The sequence below is a fragment of the Podarcis gaigeae genome (assembly GCF_964106915.1).
Source record: "Podarcis gaigeae genome assembly, chromosome: 17".
Lineage (NCBI taxonomy): Eukaryota > Metazoa > Chordata > Lepidosauria > Squamata > Lacertidae > Podarcis > Podarcis gaigeae.
This window is the reverse complement of record NC_139694.1, coordinates 33,872,010-33,899,494: the sequence shown is the minus strand read 5'-3', so window position 1 is coordinate 33,899,494 and position 27,485 is coordinate 33,872,010. Positions and strand designations below refer to the sequence as shown.

At 45.9% G+C, this 27,485-nt stretch overlaps 3 protein-coding genes and 1 long non-coding RNA gene across 5 annotated transcripts in view; 2 read left to right on the top strand and 2 right to left on the bottom strand.

Annotated features, from left to right (window-relative positions):
* The window catches only part of LOC310835249, a 42,242-nt gene extending 39,703 nt beyond the window's left edge, over positions 1–2,539 (bottom strand). Inside the window, exon 1 of the long non-coding RNA XR_014559445.1 lies at positions 2,437–2,539. This is a non-coding gene — a long non-coding RNA (uncharacterized lncRNA). The remainder of the gene's footprint in view (positions 1–2,436) is intronic.
* Positions 1–27,485, top strand: part of IL27RA (interleukin 27 receptor subunit alpha) — an 818,781-nt gene that overhangs the window by 581,967 nt on the left and 209,329 nt on the right. The gene's annotated exons all lie outside the window — the stretch shown is intronic.
* TUBB4A (tubulin beta 4A class IVa) overlaps positions 1–27,485 on the bottom strand; it is a 217,215-nt gene that overhangs the window by 143,531 nt on the left and 46,199 nt on the right. The window lies entirely within an intron of this gene.
* Positions 13,282–17,666, top strand: LOC310835091 (uncharacterized protein). The gene is made up of 3 exons (XM_083719830.1): positions 13,282–13,521; positions 13,638–13,677; positions 14,872–17,666. Exons 1-3 carry the CDS (start codon positions 13,300–13,302, stop codon positions 15,375–15,377), a joined length of 768 nt encoding a protein of 255 aa, XP_083575956.1. The 5' UTR covers positions 13,282–13,299; the 3' UTR covers positions 15,378–17,666.

Sequence of the window (27,485 nt, the reverse complement as noted above, 5' to 3'; positions counted from 1 at the left end):
GCACATTTTTCTGGGGGCCACCGGCAAGGTGCCAATCAGGAGGATGCAACAGGTATGAGTACTTTGATCTCCCAGCCTTGCTGGGAGGGAAAGGCTGGGATTGTGGCTATTGCATGTCGAGGGCCCCCAGGACACCCCCAAATAAAGACAGAGTTTACACAACATTTTTGTTTGGTTTTGGGCATAATTTTGGCCACAACTTTATTGAATTACAGTATGTGAGTGGTTGCTTAGGCACTGGTTAGCGACTATCTATTCCCACGTAGAGGTAGGAACAGAACTGACAACCGCAAGCCTGCGGAAGTCAGTAAGGGTAAACATTTTTGGGGAGAGAATTGAGCTGGGCGCCAGGCTCTCACCGCTCCTCAAATGCTCCCAGGGGCTCTTGCGTGGCGCTAGCCCCTTGTCAGGGGTTCGGACAGAGCATGGCGAGCCCCTGGATTCCTTTACTGGAATACCCTTGCAACAGCAGCATTGGGGGGGCAGGCACAGCCAACCACATCCCCTCCACCAAACAAAATTGACCAATGTGGGTTAAACCACAGAGCCTAGGGCTTGCCGATCAGAAGGTCGGTGGTTCGAATCCCCGTGATGGGGTGAGCTCCCGTTGTTCGGTCCCAGCTCCTGCCAACCTAGCAGTTCGAAAACACACCAGTGCAAGTAGATAAATAGGTACCACTCCGGCAGGAAGGTAAACGGTGTTTCCGTGTGCTGCTTTGGTTTGCCAGAAGCGGCTTAGTCATGCTGGCCACATGACCTGGAAGCTGTACGCTGGCTCCCCCGGCCAATAAAGCGAGATGAGCGCTGCAACCCCAGAGTAGGTCATGACTGGACCTAATGGTCAGAGGTCCCTTTACCTTTACCTTTAACCGCAACCTTACAAGTTGTGACAATTTGTTACGCAGTAGGCAAAAACCAAATGGCACCAGCCAATCAGCCAAATGGTAAAAATTTCTACCAGGCCCCTGCTCCAAAGCAGATGACTCCATGACAGGCATAGCAAAGTCAGCACAAACAAACCCTAAATATAGGGTGGGTGGGTAATCCGATGTGTGCAGTGAAAAGAGGAAGTTCAACACAGGGAATAAATAGCACCCCATCAATCAAAAAAATTTGCAACATTAAATTCTCCCCAGCAACAATAGGAGGTGCCCTATCAAATTCGTGGCCATCCATACTAACCCACCCAACGACAGGGGGTGTCATGGTTGCCCCCACCGCAACATGTGCTCTCCATGAAGGGGAACTCGCTTTGCTTCCTTCTCATGCCACCTGCCCCAAGCTGCTCTGCAAGGCTGGGATCATTGCAGCATCACAAAGTGGCGTCACATGAAGACACGCTCCACTGCTGGGTAGGGGAATTCACCCCACTGAATTCCACTGCCTCAGTCCACCTCAGGGCGGGCTGGTCCTGTTTGTGAGTAGACTGAAATCTTGTTACATACTCAGCATTTTAGATCATGAGTAATAAGCTGGAGTGTTTTGACTTGCATACAGGAAGCAGCACAGTTCATATAAACAAAACTGAATCTTTGATTTCCATCTAGGGAGGCTCTGCCCTGCCCCCGGCCCCCAATCATAGCTGTCAATGTTTCCCTTTTTTAAAGGGAAATTCCCTTATTCCGAATAGGATTCCTCACAAGAAAAGGGAAAAGTTGACAGCTATGCCCCCATTTGCTCTGCTCACCAACCTGCCTACTCTCACTGATAATTCTCTCCTTTCCACCTTAGTTGCTTTAAAGCACCTTGAAAACTCACAGTGAGACAGATTAGCATGCACTTAACTTCACCAAAGAAAGGGACGAGGGTGGTGCTGTGGGTTAAACCACAGAGTCTAGGACTTGCCAATCAGAAGGTCAGCAGTTCGAATCCCCACGACGGGGTGAGCTCCCGTTGCTCAGTCCCAGCTCCTGCCAACCTAGCAGTTCGAAAGTACATCAAAGTGCAAGTAGATAAATAGGTACCGCTCTGGCAGGAAGGTAAACGGTGTTTCCATGCGCTGCTCTGGTTCACCAGAAGCGGCTTAGTCATTCTAGCCACATGACTTGGAAGCTGTATGCTGGCTCCCTCGGCCAATAAAGCAAGATGAGTGTCGCAACCCCAGAGTCAGTCACGACTGGACCTAATGGTCAGGGGTCCCTTTACCTTTACTAACTTCACCGAAACCAACAAAACTTCAAAGCAGAGGTGGCCTGCCCATGGCCCTGATGTCAAAGCAGGGGTTTAGCTTTTGCTGCCCAACTCCCCATGGGACTCTGAATCCCACTAAGTCCATGATCAGTCAGAGAAGAATGGATGGAGGCAAAATAAATAGCAAAAACAGGCAGACCTCAGTGTAACACTCAAAACAAAAGTGTAGCATTCAAACCGGAAGCGTAACAGTCGAAACGGAGCACATTTGGCTTCCAAAAAAAGTTTGCAAATTGGAACACTTACTTCTGGGTTTGCAGTATTTGGGTTCCAAGTTGTTTGAGAATCAAAGTATCACTGTACATCCATTCCATACTATAATAGGATTCCTCACTTGCTGCCTCTCCTCTGTTTTCTGTGCATCTTCAGAGATCTGTTGTGGTGAGATCTTAGGAGATTCAGAGACAACGTGACTCTAAAAAGGAAGCCCCAAAAGGAAGTTAGTTCCCAGCAAAGATTAGGAGGGTAGAAGATACAGAAAAAGTCTCTATATCAGTGATTCCCAAACTGTGCTGCTGAGACGTCCTTTGAAAAATTAGCAAGAAAAGGAAGTCTGTCTTGACATCCACAAGTATTGGGATGGCTGTGCAAGTGCTGCAGTGATAGCACAGTAATATAGCCTAAAGGGGGTAAAAGACTGAACTATAAATCAGGAAGTTCCTGGTAGAAATCTCGCCACTAACAGGAATTCAATAGGTGGCCTTAATCACTGAATTATTATTTCTTATTCTCAGTTCATCTCACATTGGAAATAATAATACTGAGCTGCCTTGCAGGACTGATGCAAGGATTGCAAGGTAGTGGGTGCGAAACACTGTGAACGTCCTAAAAGTTCAAAGGCTAAGTATTACGATTATTTATTACTATAATACTTTATGGTGAAACCAGGTGCAGTTTGCATGTTGAGCTCAGGCTCTTGGTGACAATTAAAATACAAGTGCAGACAGAGACGTGGGTTGCATTCAAGTTGTTTGCTAATGCTGACATTAGTGCTTTAAATTATTAAGCTGTGCAGCAAGTTTTTTTAAAAAAAGCTCTGTGGCTATATAAGCTTCATATTCAAAGAAACATTGGAAATATCTGAAGTGCAATATAGCAAAATGCAAAGCTCATACTTGAAAAGTATAGTAGGAGATATTATCTCTGTTGTTTGATCTATGCTTGTGGGTAGATTGAAGTTACAGTCTTACTTTGAATCGTAATTCCAACAAAGAAGGAAGTTGTTCGGCTTGAGCTTCTTGTTTTGCATACAGGAAGCAGCACAGTTCATCTAAACACAAGCTCAATCATTGATTTGTAAATCAAGCATATATATCTTTCTAACTCTGCAAACCTTGCATCAGATGGATAGTCAACATCCCCCCCCCCAAAAAAAAGTGTCACTATTTTTTTATTGCACTTTAGGCACTGCTTCATCTTTCTTGCAGATCTCCCTATAAATTATTGTCACATCCAGTGAATATATGTGTCAGGTCTGCCTCTAGATCCCAGCTCACAGAGGACCAACGCCCGGTGGATATAATGTACAAAAGTCTTTATTGAAGTTTAGTTTCCATTTCAAAGCTCTGGGCGCGCAGACCCACGTCTTGACGCTAGACCGGCTAAGTGCCCTCTGACTCACTGCTCCACCCACACCAGTTTAAGATTCTAGCCCGGCTCCACCTCTTACGCTGTTCTTTCCTTCGCTGGGTCCTTCTGCCCTCTGGGGTTTCCTCCTTCCTGGACTCCTCTGACGCTGAGCCCTCTGAGTCTTGTCCCTCCCTCCGGCGGGCTTTAGGACCTGGCTCCCTTCCCGGGCTCCCCGCTGTGCCGCGCTCCTGTAAATTTGAACTTGGCGCGCGCGCCCAGCCAGTGACTTTCCTTCTGACCGTTTCCCCGCTTCCTGATGTGGGCGTTGCCAAACCTGACTCCTCTCCTCCCTCCTGGGACTCCCCCTCCCCACTGCGCTCTGGTGGAGACGCTGGTCCTGATCTCCAACTGCTGCTCAGGGACTCCCCGCTGGCCCCTTCCTCCTGGGGCTTCCCCCCTGGAACCCCCCTCGCTCTGGCCACCGGCGCTCCCTTCTGTGAGTCCTCCGATTCGCTAGAGAGGCTTGTGGAATAACTCTGGCCACTGTCACTGCCTGCGCCCCCCTCATACTCCTCCTCCTCACTCTCCATTTGCTCCCCCTCCTGTGTCTCTCCTTCTGAACCCCTGACAATATGCCAAGCTGATATTACCTCCGCAAACTTTGCATGAGATGGATATAAATCAGAATGCACCTTTCCTGTGGTAGATTCATCTGAGATCAGGTATTGCTTAGAAGTTATTTTCTGCAAATACTACTACAAGGTGACTGCCAATCTGATTTTTTGGTGGTTTACTTCTGTAGTTCATGGGATAAGTAAAGCTGGAATAACTTGGAATAAAATAGAGCCCCTCAATGAACTCTCTTGACCCTGGTGCTAGCCCTGATCTTAAATATATTCTGGAAGACACGAATTAAAAACTCAGTACTTAAAGATCAGAAGAGTAATCCAATGTTATATGCAAACTTTAATTACCACACCCTGTAGAGCAGGCATAGGCAAATTCGGCCCTCCAGATGTTTTGGGACTACAGCTCCCATCATCCCTGACCACTGGTCCTGTTAGCTAGGGATGATGGGAGTTGCAGTCCCAAAAAATCTGGAGGGCCAAGTTTGCCTATGCCTGCTGTAGAGGGTCTGCATAGACAATAAAATCTTCCTCTAAAGGTAAACTCAGAACATAGGAACCTGAGTCATGTCTCACTAGGGTCACATTGTTTCAACTGCAAACTGGGTAAGGTAAATAAAATAGCAAACAGATAAGAACTTGTAGAAAATAAACAATGAAATAAAGGTGCTATGCCACTTATTCATTCAAAAAGAACCTCTCCCCTTTCCCAAAGGGCAAAGGGGATTCATAATATTGATTCATAACAGTTATTGAACTATTAGACCCTGTAGCTCTCAAAGCTCCAACAATGGATCTCTTTTCACTCGAATAAGAATAAGAATAATTGTTACTTATTTATTTATAGCCCACCCATCTGACTGGGTTTCCCTAGCCACTCTGGGAGGCTTCCAACAAAATATTAAAAATACAATAAAACATCAGACATTAAAAACTTCCCTAAACAGGGCTGCCTTCAGATGTCTTCTAAAAGTCAGATAGTTGTTTATTTCCTTGACACTCTATACCTGCAAGGATGCTGTGTCACTGTTTGCTTCAGGACAGGTATACCAGTGCTATTTTTGTCTAGAAAAACTGGTGCCTGAACTCACCATGAACACCTCCCTTGTTCTCTTAGAATGGCAATGGCGTCCACCTGAGAGGTGCCGGAACTGAATTCGGGTGAGTTCTGACTGAAAGAAGGCCCTGGGTATACCATTCTTCCCCTCCCTCTCTCAGTTGTCTTTTAGTGTGGGTCTGTGGCAAACTGTCATGCTCAACTGTCTCTTTTGGGCAAGATAGGGATCCTTTTTACTCTTTTGATCAAGGGGTGTATACTGTGTAATTTGCTGCCTGCTTGGATTATAACTTGACTGACTGAAAGCAGCATCGCTATGCTCTGCCACCTTTATTTCTTGCAATAAACCAACCTTTCTTTATTCCTCTGCTGTGAGTACGTCTTGTAGGCTGAGGGTAAACCATAGCTGTCAACTTTTCCCTTTTCTTGCAAGGAATCCTATTAGGAATAAGGGAATTTCCCTTTAAAAAGGGAAACGTTGACAGCTATGGGGTAAACACATATTCATAACAGACACATCTTTGAATGCAGCCAATGCTTTAGTTTAGGGTTGGCATTGGGGGAAACAGGGTACTTCTGCCATTAACAGCTGTATCCCCGCCATCAGGACTGGCAAGACACAGCCAGCTTCCCATGTTAACTTTCCCGGAAGTTGTCTCCAGGTGTGAGAAGGAGATGCAGCAATGTGAGCACTCTCTCCAATGTTGTGTTATACTATGCCGCCAGGACAGCCATTTTGTGACAGGTGCCCACAACGCTCTCTCAGAATCTGAAGTGTGTTGGTTTCTGTTTGTACCACTGTGCAGTGCTTGGAGTCACAAGACTCTGTTTTGCATTCCAGAGATTCCAGGCTGTTGGAAGTCTCACGGAAGACGGGAGACGGATGTGATGTTTTACTGGTTTCCTGTTCCTCTGTTTTCAGTTGCTCTCTGCTTTCACAGAGAGAGCACGTATATTTCTTTTCTGTCTGCGTAGTTAGAAATAAAACGTAGCAATGTAGCTCAGACATTTCTCGTCCTTCCCTGATGCTGGATACTCTGTGTAATGAGGGAATGTGCCTGGAGCCTTATCAGAGGCTCAGGTCGTTAATCATCATCGGAGGTGATGCCGAAGGACTCGACCGGAGGATGAGCTTTTCCAGCTGGGTCATAGCAGAGATTCCGACAAAGTGTGCCCACTGGTCCAAAACGGTTGGTGAAGCTTGCTATGCACCGAGGATTTCTGCCCCTCCACAATACACCTCCTTTTTCTTCAAATGTTCTGCGACAGCACCTGAAAGACCATACCGCTCTTTGAACTGCAATTCCCATCGGACCCAGCCAGCATTGTCAATGGTCAGGAGGAATGGGCGCCTGTGAAGGGCCACAATCTCCCCACCCCTGCTCTGTGGTGAATTCCTTATCTGTCTGGCCGGAAAAGAGTCTCACTACTTTCCTCAGCTTCCTACCTTAAGAGATGGTGGAAACCTGGCAACGGGTCCCAGGATGTAAACTTACCTTAGCTGTGCTCTGGCTTCCCTCTGGAGAATTTGTGGCTTTCCTGTTAAGAGAAAAATGGTTGGGGGGGGGGAGTGATGGGTGTAGGTTGCAAACCTCTTGTTCTTTTGGATAGCTTCCCCCCGTCATTATCATTTACTGACCCTTTCCAATTGAAATCTGTATGCAGAGGAGCTCCAGGTTGTACACATTTTAAAGGGAGGGTTCTGGATGAGGAACTTGAAGTGAAGGTGGGTTCCCACAAGGCAAGAACCTTTACTGAACTAACAGAATTAGAAAACAGGGGCAAAACAACTGCACATATATATATTTCTAAAGGCCTGGGCCACTCCCACTCCCAACGTGATTGGCTGTCTAAACTTCCAAGCTGCGAATCATGACTCATAGTTTAAGGGCCAATGGCAGAGGCCCAAACCCTGAAATGTTCTGTGATTGGATATCATGTATCAGAATCCTTAGTCCAGACTCAATTTCTGGCAAACATAGACCACTGAATACATAACAGAACTCCCTGGAAGTCTGGCAACCACCCTGCCCAACAAAGCCATGGGCATGCCGCAGAACTGTCCCAAGCAAAGTTATGGGGTGGGGGGCACTATCTACCACTGCCTTTTGACATTCCCCTTCTCTCTCCTTTCCTCGGGGGCTGCTAATTCCACTTTCTCAGCAAACCAAGAAGAGGAAGGCCTAATGAGTTCCAGACCAGCATATGGTGTGCCTGTGGTGGGGAAGGCATGGAGCAGTTTTTAAGCATCAGCTTGTGAGACCAGCTCTGCTTCATTAGCAGGGGCTTTCAGCTCTGGAGTGACAGCACGACTCTTTGGTCAGGACTAGATCAGTGCACAACTATTTGTGGGTGAGGTGGTTGATGTATCAACTGATCCGTCACAAGTAAGTTCCTGAGCATTCCCTGAGTCATTATCTTATGATAACTGAATGATAAAAACATAACCTTCTGTATGATGAACCTTCTGTTCAAACAGTCTAGGTTGAAAATGCTGTCTAATTGTGTGTCTAGACCCTGTAAACACTCCCTCACTGAAATGAAACACACAAGATACCAATATTAGGTTAATGTTATTGGGCAAGTTTTGGCCACAGCTTTATTGATTACAGAATGTGAGCGGTATTGGCTTAGGCATTGATTGGACCCAACTATATCTGACTCCTGCCCGTGGCTGGTAAGGGTAAACCACCAGAAGGGGGAGCCCCGTCAATGCAGACCAACTCGAACTCCCCCAGGTGTTCCCGTTGGGATCGTGCCATGGCCCTAGCCCCGGGCTTCGGACAAGGTCCACACCTTCGGATTCCTTTAACGGAATACCCTTAAGCTTGGAGGGGCAGGTGATGGCCACACCTCACCTCCCCCATCATAAGATCAACCAATGCCTAACCGCTAAACCTTACAAAGTTGTGATGATTGCTACGAGGTAGGCAAAAACCAAATGGCCCATGCCAATTCGCCAAGTGGAAAAATTCCTACCAGGCCCCTCAATGGCGAACAACCGAGGTCCATAGCAAGGCCAAATTTGAAACCTGAAAATAGGGAGGGATGGCGGAAGATCGAGGAAGTGAGCCAAGAGGAAGCTCTCTGGCTTGTGTCTCAGTTTAATTGGGGCCCAGCCACACACCCCAGCCAGCGGATTGGCTGGCAGGCGAATGACATGGCTGGGACCTCCAGGGGATGCAGGACTAGCCACATGGTCCACCGCAACTCCTCACCACCAGGAAGTGGAGTGGATTTGCTGTGTTGTGCTCCTTACCAGAGCTATGACGAGTGCTCCTGACTGATGGATAGATCACTGATTAATACGCTCCAAGATGGCTATCAAGATTAAACCTCAACAGAGGCTTCAAGGAACGAAACCAAGGCACAAAATGAACACTCAAGCCCTTCAAGATCCTATTAAGCGGAATTGCTTCCAAACAACTCTTAAGGACCATCTGCTTCCGGAATTTCCTGATAACGTCAGAGAACACTGGACCGAGCTAAAAACATCCATTATTGCAGCCTGTGAACAAACTATTGGCTATCAAACCAAGAAATACCAGGACTAGTTTGATGAGAATGACAGTGAGACTGGATACATTATTAACAAGAAAAGGAAGGCCTTTCAGATCTTGCAAAACTGCGCCACTAAGAAAAAAAAACCTATGCCAACGCTAAGTCTGAGGTTCAAAAAAGAACCAAAGAACTAAAGAACACCTGATGGATAGAAAAAAGCTCAAGATATCCAGCACTTAGCCACTGGCCACTGACACTATCCCAGAGTTTATGTCATAGTATTTATATAGTATGAGGATATGTACTTCTGGTGGTGGCATGGACTTTGGAAATCTTTTGAGCTACTGCTTTAAGTCCACAGCACATAAAACTGTGCCCCTCAAAGATCAGTACTGCACCCCTCTGAGGTCTGCAGCCAAGGTAGCTATCTAGTTGACCTCATGATAGCACCAGTCCTGGTTTTACTTAGGACTGTGCTTCTGCGAACCCTGAACTGCTACAACGCCTGCCATTCTTCTTCCTGCATTAACCTCCTGCAGTTCCCCTTCCCACCCCATGCAACCACTAAGCTCACTCCTGACCTTGCCAACACTACTTCTCTCTGTTCTCCAGTCCTGCTCTGCCCTGTTTTCACTTCTGCATCCAGGCCTCCCCACTCCTTTGGTGCCACCCTCGCTCCCTCAAACCACACTCCTGATAACTTCTTGCATCTTCTCCCACACATTGCAACTAGTAAGCACCCTTTCCAGTTTCTGTGCAACTCTGAAGATGCCATTCCCTCTTCTTCAGATCCTTTCATGCCCTTGCTTTCATCTGTGCCCCACATTCCCATGCTTCCTACTCCCTCCTTTTTTGCAACCCTCTTTGCACCTGCATTTTCACCTTCACTCTATCCTCCTCTGAACTTTGCTCAACTCTCCCTTGCACACAGACCACCCTTGCATTTTCACGCCACCTCCTGTCCTATACTGCAGCCCCCACCCCTTTGCTTACCTTTTTCTCTGGCGATCACTCATAGACAAGTAAGAGTGTCTTTCATGAACACGGTTGTAACAGTGAGTCCATAAGTGACTGTGAAGACCAGTTCTGGATCCACACGTCCTTCCACAGTGGGGACATAGGTTTCCTGGTAGGAGTTGATCATGGTGAGGGTTTGCCAAATGTGCCTTCTTCTTAGCACATTCTCCCTTTCATCCTGAGTTTGAGAGTCTTCAAAGTCCATGACCCCTTTGGTAAAGGCTGTTCTCCAATTGGTGTGCTCGCAGGCCAGTGTTTCCCAGTTGTCAGGGTTTATACTACATTTTTAAAGATTTGCATTGAAAGAGCCTTAAAACCTCTTTTGTTCACCACACTTTCCATTTTTAAGTTCAGAATAGAGTAGTTGCTTTGGAAGGCAATAATCGGGCATCTGAACAACATGGCCAGTCCAACGAAGTTGATGTTGAAGAATCACTGCTTTGACACTGGTGATCTTTGCTTCTTCCAATACACTGGCATTAGTTTGCCTGTCTTCCCAAGTGATGTGTAAATTTTTTCGGAGAAACCATTGATGGAATCTTTCAAGAAGTTGGAGATGGTGTTTATAAGTGATCCATGTTTCACAAGCATACAGTAAGGTTGGTAGTACAATAGCTTTGTAAACAAGCATTTTGGTTTCCCTGTGAATGTCCTGGTCCTCAAACACTGTACTTCAGTTGAGAGAAAGTTGCACTTGCAGAGCTCAGACAATGCTGGATTTCGACATCCATGTTGGCCCTTGTGGAAAGATAATTGTCCAGGTAGGAGACGTTGTGTACATTTTCCAACATTACACTGTTGAGTTGGATTTGTAGCACTACAGAGGGGTTATTTTGTACTTCTTGGTGCAGCACTTTGGGGGTTTTTTGGATGTTGAGTGATAGGTCAAGTTTTTCATAAGTTTCTGTGAAGATATTTAGGATGGTTTGGAGGTCATCCTCTGAGCGTGCACACATTACGCTGTCATCAGCATACTGAAGCTCTATGACAGAATTACAGTAACCTTACTCTTTGCTTTCAGCCTGCTTTCAGATTAAAGAGCTTTCCATCTGTTCGATATGTGATTTCTACTCCAGTGGGGAGCTTCCCTTCAACAAAGTGTAGGATCATGGCAATGAAAATAATGAATAGAGTTGGGGTGATAACACAGCCTTGTTTAACACCTGATCGCCCTGTGAATAGTTCGTTTTGATAGCCATTGTTATCTGCAATGGTTGCTGTCATATTATCATGGAGGATCCAAATGATGTTCACAAATTTATCTGGGCAGCCAATTTTCAGAAGAACAGTTCACAGGGCATTATGATTTACAGTGTCAAAGGCCTTAGTAAATGCCATATACAGGGGTTGGTATTGCTCTCTGCATTTTTCTTGAAGCTGTCGAGCGGTGAAAATCATGTCCACTGTGCCCCAGAAGGTCTAAAACCATTTTGGAATTCAGGAAGGGTCACCTCGGATATTGTTAAGAGATGGTTTGCTAAGATTCTTACAATAATTTTGCTGGTCGTAGCTAATAGAGAGATGCCTCGATAGTTTACACAATCCATTCTGTCACCTTTTAAAAACTGAAGTTAGCGGGGGTTGGGGGGTATGTATGCAAGTAGGTAGCCATGCCTAATGCACAAACTAGACACCACAGTCTCCATTCACCTTCTTTGCAAGGAAACCAAACCCCTGGGGAGCGGGCAACAATATATCCGGCTGGCTGTATCGTGCTTCAACCAGGGAAGATCAAAGTGATCCTTTGTGAATTAACATGGGGTCCCACTCTGGCTACAGGTGGGTTTGAATCAGACGAGTAACCAGGGCTGGATTTAGGCTTGATGAGGCCCTAAGCTACTGAAGGTAATGAGGCCCTTTATATGTCCAGCTGTCCTTTGTCAACAACAAATTGTTGCCGTTTTTTGTGTTGAATATATGCTACATGGTAATTTATGGACCTAATAGGTATCTAAAGCCATTTGCACATAACAAATAGAAGCCTACACAACACAAAACACTGTTGCTGTATGTAAGTTTTATTTTATTTGTTTTTTTATCTTATATTTTGGAAATATACAGTCATATCTCATGTTACATCTGCTTCATGTTACGTTTTTTCAGGTTGCGTCCCGCGGCGACCCAGAAGTACCAGAAAGGGTTACTTCCAGCTTTCGCCGCTCATGCATGTGCAGTAGCGCTAAATCGCGCTTCGCACTTGCGCACAAGAGCCAAATCGTGCCATGCCCATGCGCAGATATGGCACTTCAAGTTGCGGGCTTTTCACGTTACAAACAGGACTCCGGAACAGATCCCTTTCGCAACTGGAGGTACCACTGTACATCCATTTTTCTTCCCCTTTAATTTTTTGTGGGGCCCCCAAGAGAGTGGGGCCCTAAACTATAGCTTGTTTAGCTTATATGTAAATCTGGCACTGAGAACAACCAACATTTAACAAACAATGGGGCGAGGAGGGGGCAGAGATAAAGAGCCAGGAAAGGAGAGAAACAAAATGCGAAAAAATCGTAGCATCGTAATCGTTGGAGGAACTCTCAGGGTTCTCTACTCCAACCCCGACAACTAAACTAAACTAATAGGTAAAGGTAAAGGGACCCCTGACCATTAGGTCCAGTCGTGACCGACTCTGGGGTTGCGGCGCTCATCTCGCTTTATTGGCCGAGGGAGCCAGCATACAGCTTCCGGGTCATGTGGCCAGTACGACTAAGCCGCTTCTGGTGAAACCAGAGCAGAGCATGGAAACGCCACTTACCTTCCCGCCGGAGTGGTACCTATTTATCTACTTGCACTACTTTGACGTGCTTTCGAACTGCTAGGTTGGCAGGAGCAGGGACTGAGCAACGGGAGCTCACCCTGCCACAGGGATTCGAACCGCCGACCTTCCGATCGGCAAGTCCAAGCAGCATAGTGGTTTAAACCACAGCGCCACCCGCGTTCCCCTACTAAACTAATAGAGTACCAAAAAAACTAAACTAAACTAAAAACTAAAAACTAAAAACTAAAAACTAAAAACTAAAAACTAAAAACTAAAAACTAAAAACTAAAAACTAAAAACTAAAAACTAAACTAAACTAAACTAAACTAAACTAAACTAAACTAAAAACTAAACTAAACTAAACTAAACGAGCACACAAAAAAAGAAAGAGTACCAAAAAAAGCTCTTTCACTCTTAATAGCTGAGGGAATTCCAACAGGAACAGGTTTTCTCCTCGTCGCTGCTGAGAAGCTGTGCCTGCCCCTTTTCAGGGATGTCCCGTCGACAGCGCTGGGCGGAGCGGGCAGGCGGCTATACTTAAACAGAGCCGGGCCGGCAGGCGAGGGAATTGGGCAGCGGTCGGCGCGATGGATGTCCCCGGCGAGAGCGAGAGCTGTCGGCGCGGCGTGTGGCGCGCTTCGCTCGCCGTGCGGTGCGCTCTGCTGCTGGCCGTGTGCGCCCTGGTTGCCTCGCTGGCGGCGCTCGCCACGGTCCTGGCGCGTCGGGCGCAGGAGCCGCCGCGGGCGCTGCAGCCCCCGATGCCGCCGACGCCAGTGCCTTCTGGCTCTGAGAAATCGCAACATGGGAAGGTACCCTAAAGCTCATCTAGTCCAACCCCGCGCGAGGCGGCCAGCGCCAAAACATGCCTTTCCCCATTTCTGCTTCTCCGACGCCTCTAACGCCAGACTTCTCTTTTCTTTTTCAGAATTGCACTCGCCTCGTCTTTAAGATCAGCGAAGGTACCAGTAAGTATCCCTTCTCCGAACACGTGTGCTCACTTGGAGTCCAGAAAGAAGGCCTTGTGGGATAGGGGGTCACACACTAGGACTGTGGAGAAGGTGGTTCAAAACGCAGGAGCCAGGGATCTCTTTGGAGCGCATAGAATAACCCCTGTTTTAGAACAGCTACACTGGTTGCCAGTTTTGCTTCCAGGCCTGATTTAATGTGTTCACACCAGTGTTCGAAGCCCTTGATTATTTGGGGCTCCAAACATCTGAAAGCCTGCCTCCATTCCATTCCTACCAAACTTCTTAGCTATAAAGATCTGCAGAGAAGGCTCTGCCACCCTCAGAAGTACAGAGAAAGACAGCCTGGGAGAGAGTTTCCTCTGCGGCAGCCCCTAAATGGTGGACTCCCTCCACACAGAGGTGTGCCTAGCAGTGGCGTAGCGTGGGGGGTGCAGGGGGGCAGTCGCACCGGGCGCAACATCTGGGGGTTAGGGTTAGGGGGCGCAAATCCACGGGTTAGGGGGTGCAAATTACTTGCTTTGCCCTGGGTGCTGACAACCCACGCTACGCCACTTGTGCCTAGCACCTTTATTCAGGGCCGGATTTCGGTTTGATGAGGCCCTCAGCTACTGAAGATACTGGGGCCCTTTATATGTCCAGCTGTCCTTTGTCAACTACAAATTGCTGCTGTTTTTTGTGTTGAATATATGCTATATGGTCATTTATGGACCTAATTATCTAAAGTCATTTGCACATAACAAATCAGAGCCTACACAACACAAAACACTGTTGCTGTATGTAGGTTTTATTTTATTGGTTTTTTATCTTATATTTTGGAAGTGTAAATCCAATTTTTGGGGGGCCCCCAAGAGAGTGGGGCCCTAAGCTATAGCGTGTTTAGCTTATACGTAAATCCGGCACTGCCTTCCTCGTACAGCGTTGAATGTGTATATTGTACAGCTCCATAAGGTATTTTGTGTTGAGGGAATCGCCTCTTCTGCTGAATTTATACTATTCTGGTTACTGCGTTCATGTAACTTGCCCAGGAAGCTTTGTACAGGTGAAAGGTTGATAAAGAATCTTATAAATACAAGAAATAAGTCTTCTATGAGACTCCATGGAAACTGGTGGGTGGCTCTGTTGGGTTCCTGCTGGGATGATGCAAAGGAACTGGTTGTTGTGGTGTGACACTTGATTCCTCTCTTTTTACAGCACGCTTAAAGAACAGGCAACTGAACTGGTGGGATTGTAAAGTTGACGGAACAATATGTAGCCCAATATTTGAATACAATTCTTCAAGACTGGGAATTAAGTATGATGGCCTGTACAGCATCTATGCCCAGATGAATATTTCACACCAGTTATCTAATGTTAAAGAGAAGGTGGATATCAGCCTCATCATCCATGGCCATCGCGATGGACACTCTTTCCGTATTCTGACCCTCCCGTTGAGTTACCCTGCTACAGCGCACACAAAGGAAACTGCACTCACAGTTTTCATGGATGTCTCATCTTATCAACTGAAAGAGAATGATAAACTTTCTGCGGAATTAATGGCAAGTGACACATACAAGAGCTGGACCCTTAGTCCCAAGGGTAACTTTTTTGGTATCTCCCAGGTTCCTGCAGAGCCTATTTCAGAAGAAACTGGAATCAAATGCCGTTCTTCGGTGTGTGGAATGGAGAAGGGTGCTCAAGAACTTTCAGACCATGCTTGATCCTCTGGATCAAAAATGACAGCTGTAATTGTGTGCAGGCTCATGCAGATTACAGGGTCTGGAGAGAACCAGGACCAGAACTTCAGTGGGAAACTTGACATTCAAGACTGCTCCAAGTGCTGCTGTGAAATGCATGGATCTGTGTGGCAACTGGGACAATGTGTGGATGATTGGCACGTGTCGTGCCTGTGTTTCACTGTGGGGCAATCACTTTGTGTGATTGGGAAGAAAAGGGGGCAAGCTTTGCTGCTAGCGCTGGTTTTGGGAATCCGCTCCTGAGAACGGGGTTGGGCTTGCTGACCTTTGAAGATCCTTTCATTCTTATTAGATTTATATCTTAATCTACTGTACGAAGTAGGTAAAATCAAGTTAAATATGTGACAGATTTCAGTCAGGCAGCAATTCTGAAATAATATTATGCAACTCATGAGATCTACACCAGCAGATGTGTGCCTGTCCCTATCCTGACATTGCTGTCCAGAGTGACATGTCTTTAGCTGCGATTCTTGCAGGGGGTGGGACTAGATGACTTTTGGGGGACCCCTTCCAGCTCTACAGTTCTGCAATTCTTCTTATTTGGAGGTTCCAGCAGTCCTGGTTGCCTCTGGTGCTGGTCACTCAGTTTGTTGCATGCTGGCTTCCAGGAGATCCCAAACAAACCATTCCCTTTCCTTCTGCCTCAGACGGTCTGGGTGGATCTCTGACAAGTTGCTCCTGAAAACACTATCAAAACCTTTATTTTATACATCCGTTTGATTGGGTGGCTGGTTCCACTCCCTCTGCTTAGACTATGCCGAGCTTCCAAAGAGATGCTGAGGTTCATGAAGACCCTTGCTGTCTGCATGTTAATCACTGCGCTTTCTGTTCCAGTCCATTTTGCCCATTGCTTCCCAGTTAGTGACTTAGATCTCTGCTTTCTTGAATTTTTGCATTCACCTGTGTTCTGGGCAGGGAAAGCACTGATAACAAAAGTATTAAAGGAGCACATTAGTGATTTGCTTTCTCTTCCATCCCACAAAACACCCTGAAAATATCCAGCACTAATTAATAGCCCAGATCCAGACTAGAAAATGGGGGGTGGGGGGTGGGAAACATACCTAATTTATATTTTAACTTATTTATGTTTCTTGATATTGCAACAGTGTATTTTATTGACATATTTAATCTTTGTATTTTATTCTGAATTGTATTTAATATATGACAAAGTAGTTGTATACACCTGTGTCTTAAGCCTTTACACCTGTAAGAGTGTATCTGGATATACCTCTGCATTCTTGAAGGCTTGCTTTCCTGCCTTTCTATTTGCTCAACACTCTTCTCTCCAAAGCATCTTTGCTTACCAGTCTCCAGAGGCCACAGGCAACTAGATGTTTCAGATAAGCAAGTACACAGAATTCCTCTCAAGCAGCTGAGCGGGCTGACAGAGGAGAGACAGATCAGGGCAGCACCATGCTTTCTGTGCTAGACCATGGGAGGAGGGAGGAGAGTAGATTTCTTCATGGCCAGCTTGAAAATGCAGGATACATGCGTTTTAGCTGGCTAGTTTAGAAAGAAAAATCACAACTATTGTGTGTGTGTGTTTTCAAGGCTGCTGTGGATAAACACCCACATCTCAGTTACATGAGCCAAATGTGCTGCCAGTTGTAATTCTAAAAAAAAATCCTGTTATAAAAAAAATTAGGAAACTCTGTTGAAGGGATATAATCTGTCTGTCTTGATCCTATATTAGGATCAAGGGTTGTAGCCTTGAGCAAAATGCACCAAGAATTTGGGGTCCCATAGCGTCTAGAGGGCCATAGGTTCCTCATTTCTCATTTTATCCTGTGAATCGCCCTGAGACCTGCAGGTATAGGGTGGTATACAAATTAAATAAATAAATAAAATTAATAAATTCCTGCACTTAACAGTCAGAGCCTGGCTTATATGAGACTATTGAATGTTAACATTTCATTTCTGCTGAGGTATGTTTGATGTTGCTGCTGTATATTTTGTTTTTGTTTTTTGTTTTCCTTGAGCTGGTTCAAGTGTTTTTTATTTCTGGTAGCTTTTTTTAGGGCCAGTTGGGCAGCCTTTTCTTTTTAATAGGATTTTTTTGCCTGTTTTAGTGCAATTTTTTTTTATTTAAAAAGAGGGCTATCTTTTTCATAGAGAAGTTAGCTGTGCATTTTGTAAATACGTAAATAAATGGTGAAGTTAAGAGGTTCAAGGTGCTATTTTTAAAGCCCCTCGTTTCTTTGCATATCAAATAAACTCTGATTATTATTGTTATTGCTACCGTTCAAATGTATATTAAGGGACATAGAGAAAAAGGTTGAATTTTTAAATTTTATTTATCCCTTGGGTATGGAATAAATAAAAACTGGTTAATTTATCATTTTTGTCTTTTTCTTTACATCTTACATAGTTTTCTCAGTTTCATTGTTGTACCTATATATTTTCATTAATATGGCTAGTATTTCATTCAGTAAATGACCATTTTGTGACAATACTTTTTGGACCAGCTGGTAATATTCAAAATTCCAGGTCACAGGTTTCCTGTAAAAATCGCTAACACTAGATTTTGATCTAATGCTATTTCATAGCCACCCATTTCCCTTGGTATATCTAAAATATTAATGCAAAATTTTCTTGTGCCTGAGCAGTTCCAGAATATGGCCGCACAAGTATTCTGAAAACCACTGATTTCAAGAGTGCTTAACTGCTTCTGAAGTTCATATGGTATTAACTCCAAAAGAAAAAAAAACACATACAATGGATCAGAGGGTGTATTCTTCTATCTCCCCAGCATACGATGGTACTTCATGTTCCATCAGCCCCATGGCCAGCTTTGATGCAAGCCAGTTCGGCAACACCTGGAGGGCCACTGGTTCCCCATCTCTGCACTAGAGGGACTATTCATGCACACATGGGCACAGTTGTGTTCATTCAAAGGGATGTGTAATGGTTCTAAGGGGGTTGCTCGTGCGTAAGTTGCCGCCACTCCTGGCTAGGTTGCCTGGTTGAACCCTTTCTCTCTGGACAGCCTTGCACTCGTGGCTGTCTCAGTCGCTGGCAGAATCCGTCAGTGGGCGTTTCTTAAACTTCTTCCAGCAAAGAAGTTCTTTGACGCCAAGTCTCCTCCTACTCTCCCTGCGCGGAAGTCTTCTGCGCAGGGAGGGTGTGGGCAGCGGAGGACCCGTGCTCTCCCCACTGGTCTCCGGTGAAGAGTGCTGGAGCCTTCTCTCTGATTCCCCCATCTGCCCCCCTTCACCCCTGGTGTTATGCTGATTTCCTTCCCCAGCAGATGGGCTGCCTCTCTCCCTGCTGGGACCCTCTCCGGCATCGCTCTGGAGCCTTCCCTCCGCCTCTGGCTCTGATGGCAGTTCCCTGACAGGATGTAAGGCTCAACAGAACTCTTCACCTTTCTAGGTGCAACAGGGAAGCGTATACACAAAATTTCACTGGGCCACTGCATGCTTCCTGAAGTTTCACCCAGTTTATGTCTAATAAGGTGACACCAATCTGTTGAGTTTTCACACATTACACGAGTTATCCCCAAGTTGGGGAGGCTCATTTGAAAACAGAAGAAATTTAGAAACCTGCAGAACTTAAAATCTCGTTAATTTAAAATCTCTGTAACTCTGCAACGTGTAACTCATCGGGAGATGTTGACATTTTTGTTTGTTACCGCTCATTTAGAAAAGGCTAAATGCTGGCATTATGCAATAGGCCTGTCCATCGATTCACGCTGTGCTCAGATGTGGTCCAAGAAATTGACACCAGAGGCAAGATGAGTCCTTCATCCTTTTACAATTCCTGGCATCCATTCATCTCCTACAGGAGACGTAACAATCAGTCAAGGCAACGTCCCCAGACCCACGGAAACATCTGGGGAGACGTGTTGGGTTCATAGCTGTCAACTTTCAGATTTGAAAATAAGGGATCAGCAGCCTCGAAAATAAGGGATCAGCAGCCTCACCTGTCCCGGGGACTGTCTACAGGATATCTAACAATCCGGGATAGCAGCGGGAATAAGGGAATTTCCCGCAAAAAAAGGGAAGGTTGACAGCTATGGTTGGGTTAGAGGTGTTAATAATCACCATCAGAGATAACAGCTTGCGAGGGCGATTTGGGGGCTTTGAAAATGTCCCTTGTGTGTATTCAGTTTTACTGAGTCCCTAATCTAAACCACTTTTTCCCTTACCAAGTGCTGACAATAGCATTTCCTACACTCAACTCTTACTCAGTTTGATTACCCAAAACCATAGATCCAAACCTCAGTCTGTTTCACAATTAGTCACCCTCTTCTTTTGCTTCACATATCATCTCAATGCCAAGCTTAGAGCACTGGGAACCCTTGGACAAGATGCCCAGAATGGGCACCCTTAAAATATGAGGATACACAGGTGAGCAAATGGACAGCTCCTCCTTCTCCTGTTTGACAACCTTGCCAACTACACACTCCTGGAGGAGGGAGAGTGAGGATGTGCTCACATTGCTGCCTTAGAGTGCTGGTGAATTTGTTTTTGTATATATTTCACAGTGCCCCCCCATCTGCTCAAATCCGCATGGCTTCATTAGTGTCAGATTCACACCAGGGGGAATTGATGGGGTGAAATTGTCTTCACCCTTTGCAAAAGTGTCCATTCCTTGGCTAGAGATGAATTAGGAATGGCTTAAGGACTCCAGTTGATGTGAAGCTGGTTTAAGAAACAACACACCAAACAGTACAGTGTATGCATGCATTTTGGATCACTTCCTGGGGGGCATGGATTAAAAACCCCACACCAGAAATGCAGTGGGTACACTGTAAACGGTAGTGTGAGCTCAGCCGGAGTCGGTGGCAGTGGCAGAAGAATTACCTAGCATTATCTAACAAAAATGAAACCCTCATCTAGTATTGTTTCTCATTGCTCATCTGCTCTGTCATGTGCGGGCCGGATAAAGGATTAGACCTCAGCCTGTTTGCTGCAGCTGTAGCAGAATCTGCATCCTGCTAAGGCCTAAAATCAATACTTTGCTGCCAGTATTAAAGTCATGTTTGGCATAAACTGATTTTCTCATTGAACTTGGAAATAACAGAACAGCTAGCAGATGCATCAGCTTTACCTGAAGAAGCAAGCAATTTTAGAGCAACATCAGCACCCCTGTATTCCTGCCCTGATAACACATGGTGGAGAAATGCTAAAATGAAAGAAGCAATGTGATCGCCACAACCACAGAAGTATCAAAGATACAAGGCTGCTTCTGTTAGTACTCACCTGGCTTTTTCAAAAACTCAGTGCAAAGGAACCTTGACTGATGTGCTATGAATCAAGTGTTTGGAGCCGCTTTCCTTATTTTGTGATAAATTCCTAACTTTGCATGCCATCACTGCTTTTGTGTTTATAAAGCCGTCTGCTAGAAATAGCTATTTTTTATTTTAAAAATGTGTGTGAAAAGCTGCAATCTGTCACAGAAAATGGATGGTCAAGGTTGTATGTAAGAGAGGTATGGCCAATGTATTTCTTCCAAGGACCACTCTATTCTCCAGAGTCCATTCAGTGGGGGCTAGGAAGTCTCAGTTCCCCAAAGAATTTGGTGTCATGGGACTACCGTTTTAGAGAACATGTATCCAGGCAAGGTGTTACACACACATACACATTATGTCCAATAGAGAACAAGCATTCAATTGTGAACATTAAAGTAGAATCTCTACACTGCAAAATATTTTTGGTAGGAATGCCAGAGGCTGGATAAAATGGGTTTGGGGGCTTCCTTCAGCCTGTCAGCCACCAGGTTGCACAAATGTGCAACAATGTGCATAAATGTGCTTTTATACTGTATTTTATGCTGTTTTTTGTTGTATCATAATTAAGTGTTTTAAATTTGTTGTTAGCTGCCCTGAGCCCAGTTTTCTGAACCGGGAAAGGCGGGATATAAATAAATTTATTATTATTATTATTATTATTATTATTATTATTATTATTATTATTATTATTTAAGGCCAAGACCCCCAGTACACTTGGCTGGTTTCATCCCTCAGTAAGATTATCCAGACACTTTGCTAATAAAGATAAATCAATGCATAGATAAAAATCATAATCAAGGCTGGATCTAGACACATCAGAAAACTGTTTCAGGAAAACGCGTTGGGAAATCACGTTGCTGAAAGACAAAACACTACAGCACCACCTGGTTTCACTTAAAGCAGTTTTTGGGTGGTTTTTTGGGTGGTTTTTTTACTGGTGTAGCTGAGTCCCAAGACAGACACACAGAACAGATCAATGGGCATTTAAAAAAATAATACTACCATCATAACAATGTATGGGGGGGGTATCTTAATGCCTCGCATTGTGGTCCTTTGTACTTACTTGATAGCAAGCCTTATTCGACTCAGAGGAATTTACTTCCAAGTAAGCTTTCACAGTGGGACGCAGGTGGCGCTGTGGGTTAAAGCCTCAGCGCCTAGGACTTGCCGATCGAAAGGTCGGCGGTTCGAATCCCTGCGGCGGGGTGCGCTCCCGCTGCTCGGTCCCAGCGCCTGCCAACCTAGCAGTTCGAAAGCACCTCTGGGTGCAAGTAGATAAATAGGGACCGCTTACCAGCGGGAAGGTAAACGGCGTTTCCGTGTGCGGCTCTGGCTCGCCAGAGCAGCGATGTCACGCTGGCCACGTGACCCGGAAGTGTCTCCGGACAGCGCTGGCCCCTGGCCTCTTAAGTGAGATGGGCGCACAACCCCAGAGTCTGTCAAGACTGGCCCGTACGGGCAGGGGTACCTTTACCTTTACCTTTAAGCTTTCACAGGGATGGGCTGCATATCTGAAAATGTGGACTCAGCAATATTTCTGAAGCATTTAACAGTAAATGTACGGCACGGTTGCTTAATTGCCTCAGTATAATTCACAATAGATGCCTTTTGAAGGTTTGCCGCGTAAGTCATTACAGCTTGTGCACCACCAAGTCTGAGATCATCGCTTGGCGATTTGTTTCTTCATTTAGAAGAAGAAGAAGAAGAGTTTGGATTTGATATCCCGCTTTTCACTCCCCTTCAGGAGTCTCAAAGCGGCTAACATTCTCCTTTCCCTTCCTCCCCCACAACAAACACTCTGTGAGGTGAGTGGGGCTGAGAGACTTCACAGAAGTGTGACTGGCCCAAGGTCACCCAGCAGCTGCAGGTGGAGGAGCGGAGACGCGCCGGTTCCCCAGATTAGGAGACTACCGCTCTTAACCACTACACCACACTGGCCCCCTCTCTACACTGCAAAATATTTTTGGTAGGAATGCCAGAGGCTGGATAAAATGGGTTTGGGGGCTTCCTTCAGCCTGTCAGCCACCAGTTTGCACAAATGTGCAATAATGCGCATAAATGTGCTTTTATACTGTATTTTATGCTATTTTTGTTGTATCGTAATTAAGTGTTTTAAATTTGTTGTTAGCTGCCCTGAGCCCACTGTGGCAACTGTTTGGAAAAAGCCGCTGCGTTTGCTCCTCTGCAGGTGCAAACTTGCACAGAGATGGTGGAAGGATTAGGCCAGTGCTTCCATCCACTACAGTGGAAATTGATGCTTCAGTCTGCATCACTGCTGCCAACTCCCCGCTCACAAACAATAGGGAGGAAAGTCGGTGTAGCATAATGAAACTGAGAAAACCACATCCCTGCTGGGGATCATTTTGAAAAAGCATCTTGGCTACCTTATCATTCAGCAGCTGCTGTTTTTTTCTCGAGCTCAGAAGCCTATTATTATTTCCTCTGCGTTGCTGCAGCCAGCAGTGATGTTTGGAAGGGTGCTCACATGTTAAAGGTCCTGAGCTGCCACCACAAAGTGCAGCTCTCTGCCTAGCCACCGACTCTGTTTCCGTTCATCTCTGCATCTGTTTGTCCATTTGGAAAGTGAATTTCATTGTTTTTCCTTGCCGACCAATGTAGAAGCTTGAGTCTTATGGGTCAGTGGCTTGCACGATTGAAAGCCGGAAATGAAAATTGAGAGTTTCCATTTTAAACATTACAAGACTTACCCAGGGTGTCTTTATGATATATGGTTTATTTTCACATATAAAAAAGGTAAAGGACCCCTGGAATGTTAAGTCCAGTCAAAGGTGACTATGGGGTGCAGCGCTCATCTCGCTTTTCAGGCCGAGGGAGCCGGCGTTTGTCCACAGAAAGCATTCCGGGTCATGTGGCCAGCATGACTATACCGCTTCTGGTGCAATGGAACATCAGGACAGAAACCAGAGTGCACGGAAATGCTGTTTACGTTCCCAGAAGCTGGGACAGAGCAACAGGAGCTCACCCCGTCACGGGGATTCAAACCACTGACCTTCTGATTGGCAAGCCCAAGAGGCTCAGTGGTTTAGAGCACCACTGGGGTCCCCTTGCAAGATTGAAAACCATAAATGAAAATTCAGAGTTTCCATTTTAAACACCCCAAGACTTACCCAGGATGTCTTTATGATACAGTGGTACCTCAGGTTAAGTACTTAATTCTTTCCGGAGGTCCGTACTTAACCTGAAACTGTTCTTAAAGCACCACTTTAGCTAATGGGGCCTCCTGCTGCTGCCGCGCCGCCGGAGCACCATCTCTTTGGGCAAAAAAAATGAGAGGCACAAATACAAGATGGGTGACACCTGGCTTGAGAGCAGTACATGTGAAAAGGATCTAGGAGTCTTGGTTAACCACAAACTTGACATGAGCCAACAGTGTGACGCAGCAGCTAAAAAAGCCAATGCAATTCTGGGCTGCATCAATAGGAGTATAGCATCTAGATCAAGGGAAGTAATAGTGCCACTGTATTCTGCTCTGGTCAGACCTCACCTGGAGTACTGTGTCCAGTTCTGGGCACCACAGTTCAAGAAGGACACTGACAAACTGGAACGTGTCCAGAGGAGGGCAACCAAAATGGTCAAAGGCCTGGAAACGATGCCTTATGAGGAACGGCTAAGGGAGCTGGGCATGTTTAGCCTGGAGAAGAGGAGGTTAAGGGGTGATATGATAGCCATGTTCAAATATATAAAAGGATGTCACATAGAGGAGGGAGAAAGGTTGTTTTCTGCTGCTCCAGAGAAGCGGACACGGAGCAATGGATCCAAACTACAAGAAAGAAGATTCCACCTAAACATTAGGAAGAACTTCCTGACAGTAAGAGCTGTTCGACAGTGGAATTTGCTGCCAAGGTGTGTGGTGAAGTCTCCTTCTTTGGAGGTCTTTAAGCAGAGGCTTGACAACCATATGTCAGGAGTGCTCTGATGGTGTTTCCTGCTTGGCAGGGGGTTGGACTCGATGGCCCTTGGGGTCTCTTCCAACTCTATGATTCTATGATTCTGTTCTCATCCTGAAGCAAAGTTCTTAACCTGAAGCACTATTTCTGGGTTAGCAGAGTCTGTAACCTGAAGCGTATGTAACCTGAGGTACCACTGTATATGGTTTATTTTCACATATATACCACCTGAGCCTATGATGGAGGGAGGTCCCACCATTAACACGTCAAGAGGGCCCTGCTTCTTCCATAGCCACAGCCTTGGATTCCAGCAGAAATCAGGCATCACTCTGCCTCCCAGCTACCCAGCCTGCAAGCTTCTAGCTCACATAACTCAACTCTCAGCTCTGGCCTTTGTCTTTCTAACTACCAGAGAGGGAGAGGGGGCTCACCCATTTGTAGTCTGCCACAGAGCCACTTCCTTTCCTACCTTAAAGGCCCAAACTTTGAGGGCCATTACCGCACTAAGAAGCTAGCCTGGCTGTTGAGGCATTGATTCTGTGCTGTAGCCAGGAATTAGAAGGGGGCTCAGGCATGCATAACCCCACCAAATTAGGAACAATATATTCAGCCACACACCCAATTCCTTGTCATGTCTCTGTAAATGCAGGAAAGGAAATGGAGAGAAGGGAAAAGAGAGAACCAAAAAAACAAATATGCAATGTTTTAAGTTGTCAGTTATCATGCCCAGTGCCACAGCATGTTATCAAATGCTGTCAGATATTAAATACAGTCGCAGAAGGCTGCTACATACCAGTTGCATATAGACCCCCAAATACTGAAGTCAAATATCAGATACTCTGCAATATGTGGGAAATGGTTATGGGGGGGACCCCTTGAGTATATTGAGTGTATTGAGAATTGAGAGAAGCGAATTTGGAAGTGACTTATTGGAAGCAAATCAATTTTCAGCTCCAATTGAGGTTTACTCCCTCGAGGCCAAACCAGATGTGATATTGGTCCTGCTTCTTGATAGGTCAATAAAGATGTCAATCTGGTGTGTGGAAGCTGTGGGGAAAGGCCTATTTCATGCTAGGAATCATTCGGAAAAGAAGTGAAAGTGAAACCGCTGATATCATAATGCCGTTGCACAAATCTATAATGCAACCACATACATTTCTGGTCACCTCACCTCAAAAAGGATATTGCAGAGTTGGAAAAGGTTTGGAAAAGAGGAACAAAAATGATCAAGGACTTCCCTATGAGGAAAGATTACAGCGCCTGGGGCTTTTTAGTTTAGAGAAAAAGAAAGAAGTGATGTGATAAACAGATAGGGCTTGCTGATCGGGAGGTTGGCGGTTCGAATCCCCGTAACAGGGTGAGCTCCTGTTACTGGGTCCCTGCCAACCTTGCAGTTTGAAAGCATGCCAGCGCAAGTAGATAAACAGGTACCACTCCGGCGGGAAGGTAAATGGCGTTTCCGTGCACTCTGGTTTCTGTCACGGTGTCCCGTTGCGCCAGAAGCAGTTTAGTCATGCTGGCCACATGACCCAGAAAGCTGTCTGTGGACAAACACCGGGTCCCTCAGCCTGAAAGCCAGATGAGTGCCGCAACACCACTGTCACCTTTGAGTGGACTTAACCATCCAGGGGTCCTTTACCTTTTTAGACAGAGCTAGATAAAGAGAAGTTTTTCTCCCCCTCTCATAACACCAGAGCTTGGAGACATACAAGGAAGTTGAAGGTTGGAAGATTCAGGCCAGACCAAAGAAAGAGCTTCTTCACATAGTGCCTAGTGAAACTATGGAACTCATTGCTGCAGGAGGCAGCAACTGGCAGCAATTTGGGTGGCTTTAAAAGAAGACTGGGACACGGGCAGCTCTGTGGGTTAAACCACAGAGCCTAGGACTTGCCGATCAGAAGGTTGGCGGTTCAAATCCCCACGATGGGGAGAGCTCCCATTGCTCGATCTCTGCTCCTACCAACCTAGCAGTTCGAAAGCACGTCAAAGTGCAAGTAGATAAATAGGTACCACTCCGGCGGAAAGGTAAACGGCGTTTCCATGCGCTGCTCTGGTTCGCCAGAAGCGGCTTAGTCATGCTGGCCACATGACCCGGAAGCTGTATGCCAGCTTCCTTGGCCAGTAAAGCGAGATGAGCGCCGCAACCCCAGAATCAGCCACGACTGGACTTAATGGTCAGGGGTCCCTTTACCTTTAAAAGAAGATTGGACAAAATCATGGAGGACAAGGCTACTAGCCATGGTGACTGCCTTCAGAGCCAGAGGTGCTAGATGTCCGAATTCCAGTTTATGGAAACACAGAAGGGGAGACTGCTGTTGGCCTTGGCTCCTGCCTGCAGGCTTCCCAAGAACGTCCGACTGGTAACTGTGAGAATAAGAGGCTGCTGGACTAGATGGGCCACTGGTCTGATCCAGCAGAACTATCCTTATGCCCTTATGAAAGGTGGGAATTACAAATGGTCGTCATAAATAATATTGCTACGGGTTTGCAGCTGCCCTGACTTCCCTCGGTTGCAGGTCCCTGCTCCTCTCTAGATTCTTGGGTGCCAGGGTTTGATAAGTGCTGTGAGCATTAAGATGACGGGCATTGGGTCCTGCAGTGTAAAGAAAGCAGGCTCACCTTTTTCTGCACCAGGGCATTGCCAGGAGATAAGCCATTAGAGATAAACCATAGTTAAAGCTATGGTTCTCCCAGTAGTGATGTATGGAAGTGAGAGCTGGGCCATAAAGAAGGCTGATCGCCAAAGAATTGATGCTGTTGAATTATGATGCTGGTGGAGACTCTTGAGAGTCCCATGGACTGCAAGAAGATTAAACTTATCCATTCTGAAGGAAATCAGCCCTTAGGGCTCACTGGAAGGACAGATCGTGAAGCTGAGGCTCCAATACTTTGGCCACCTCATGAGAAGAGAAGACTCCCTGGAAAAGACCC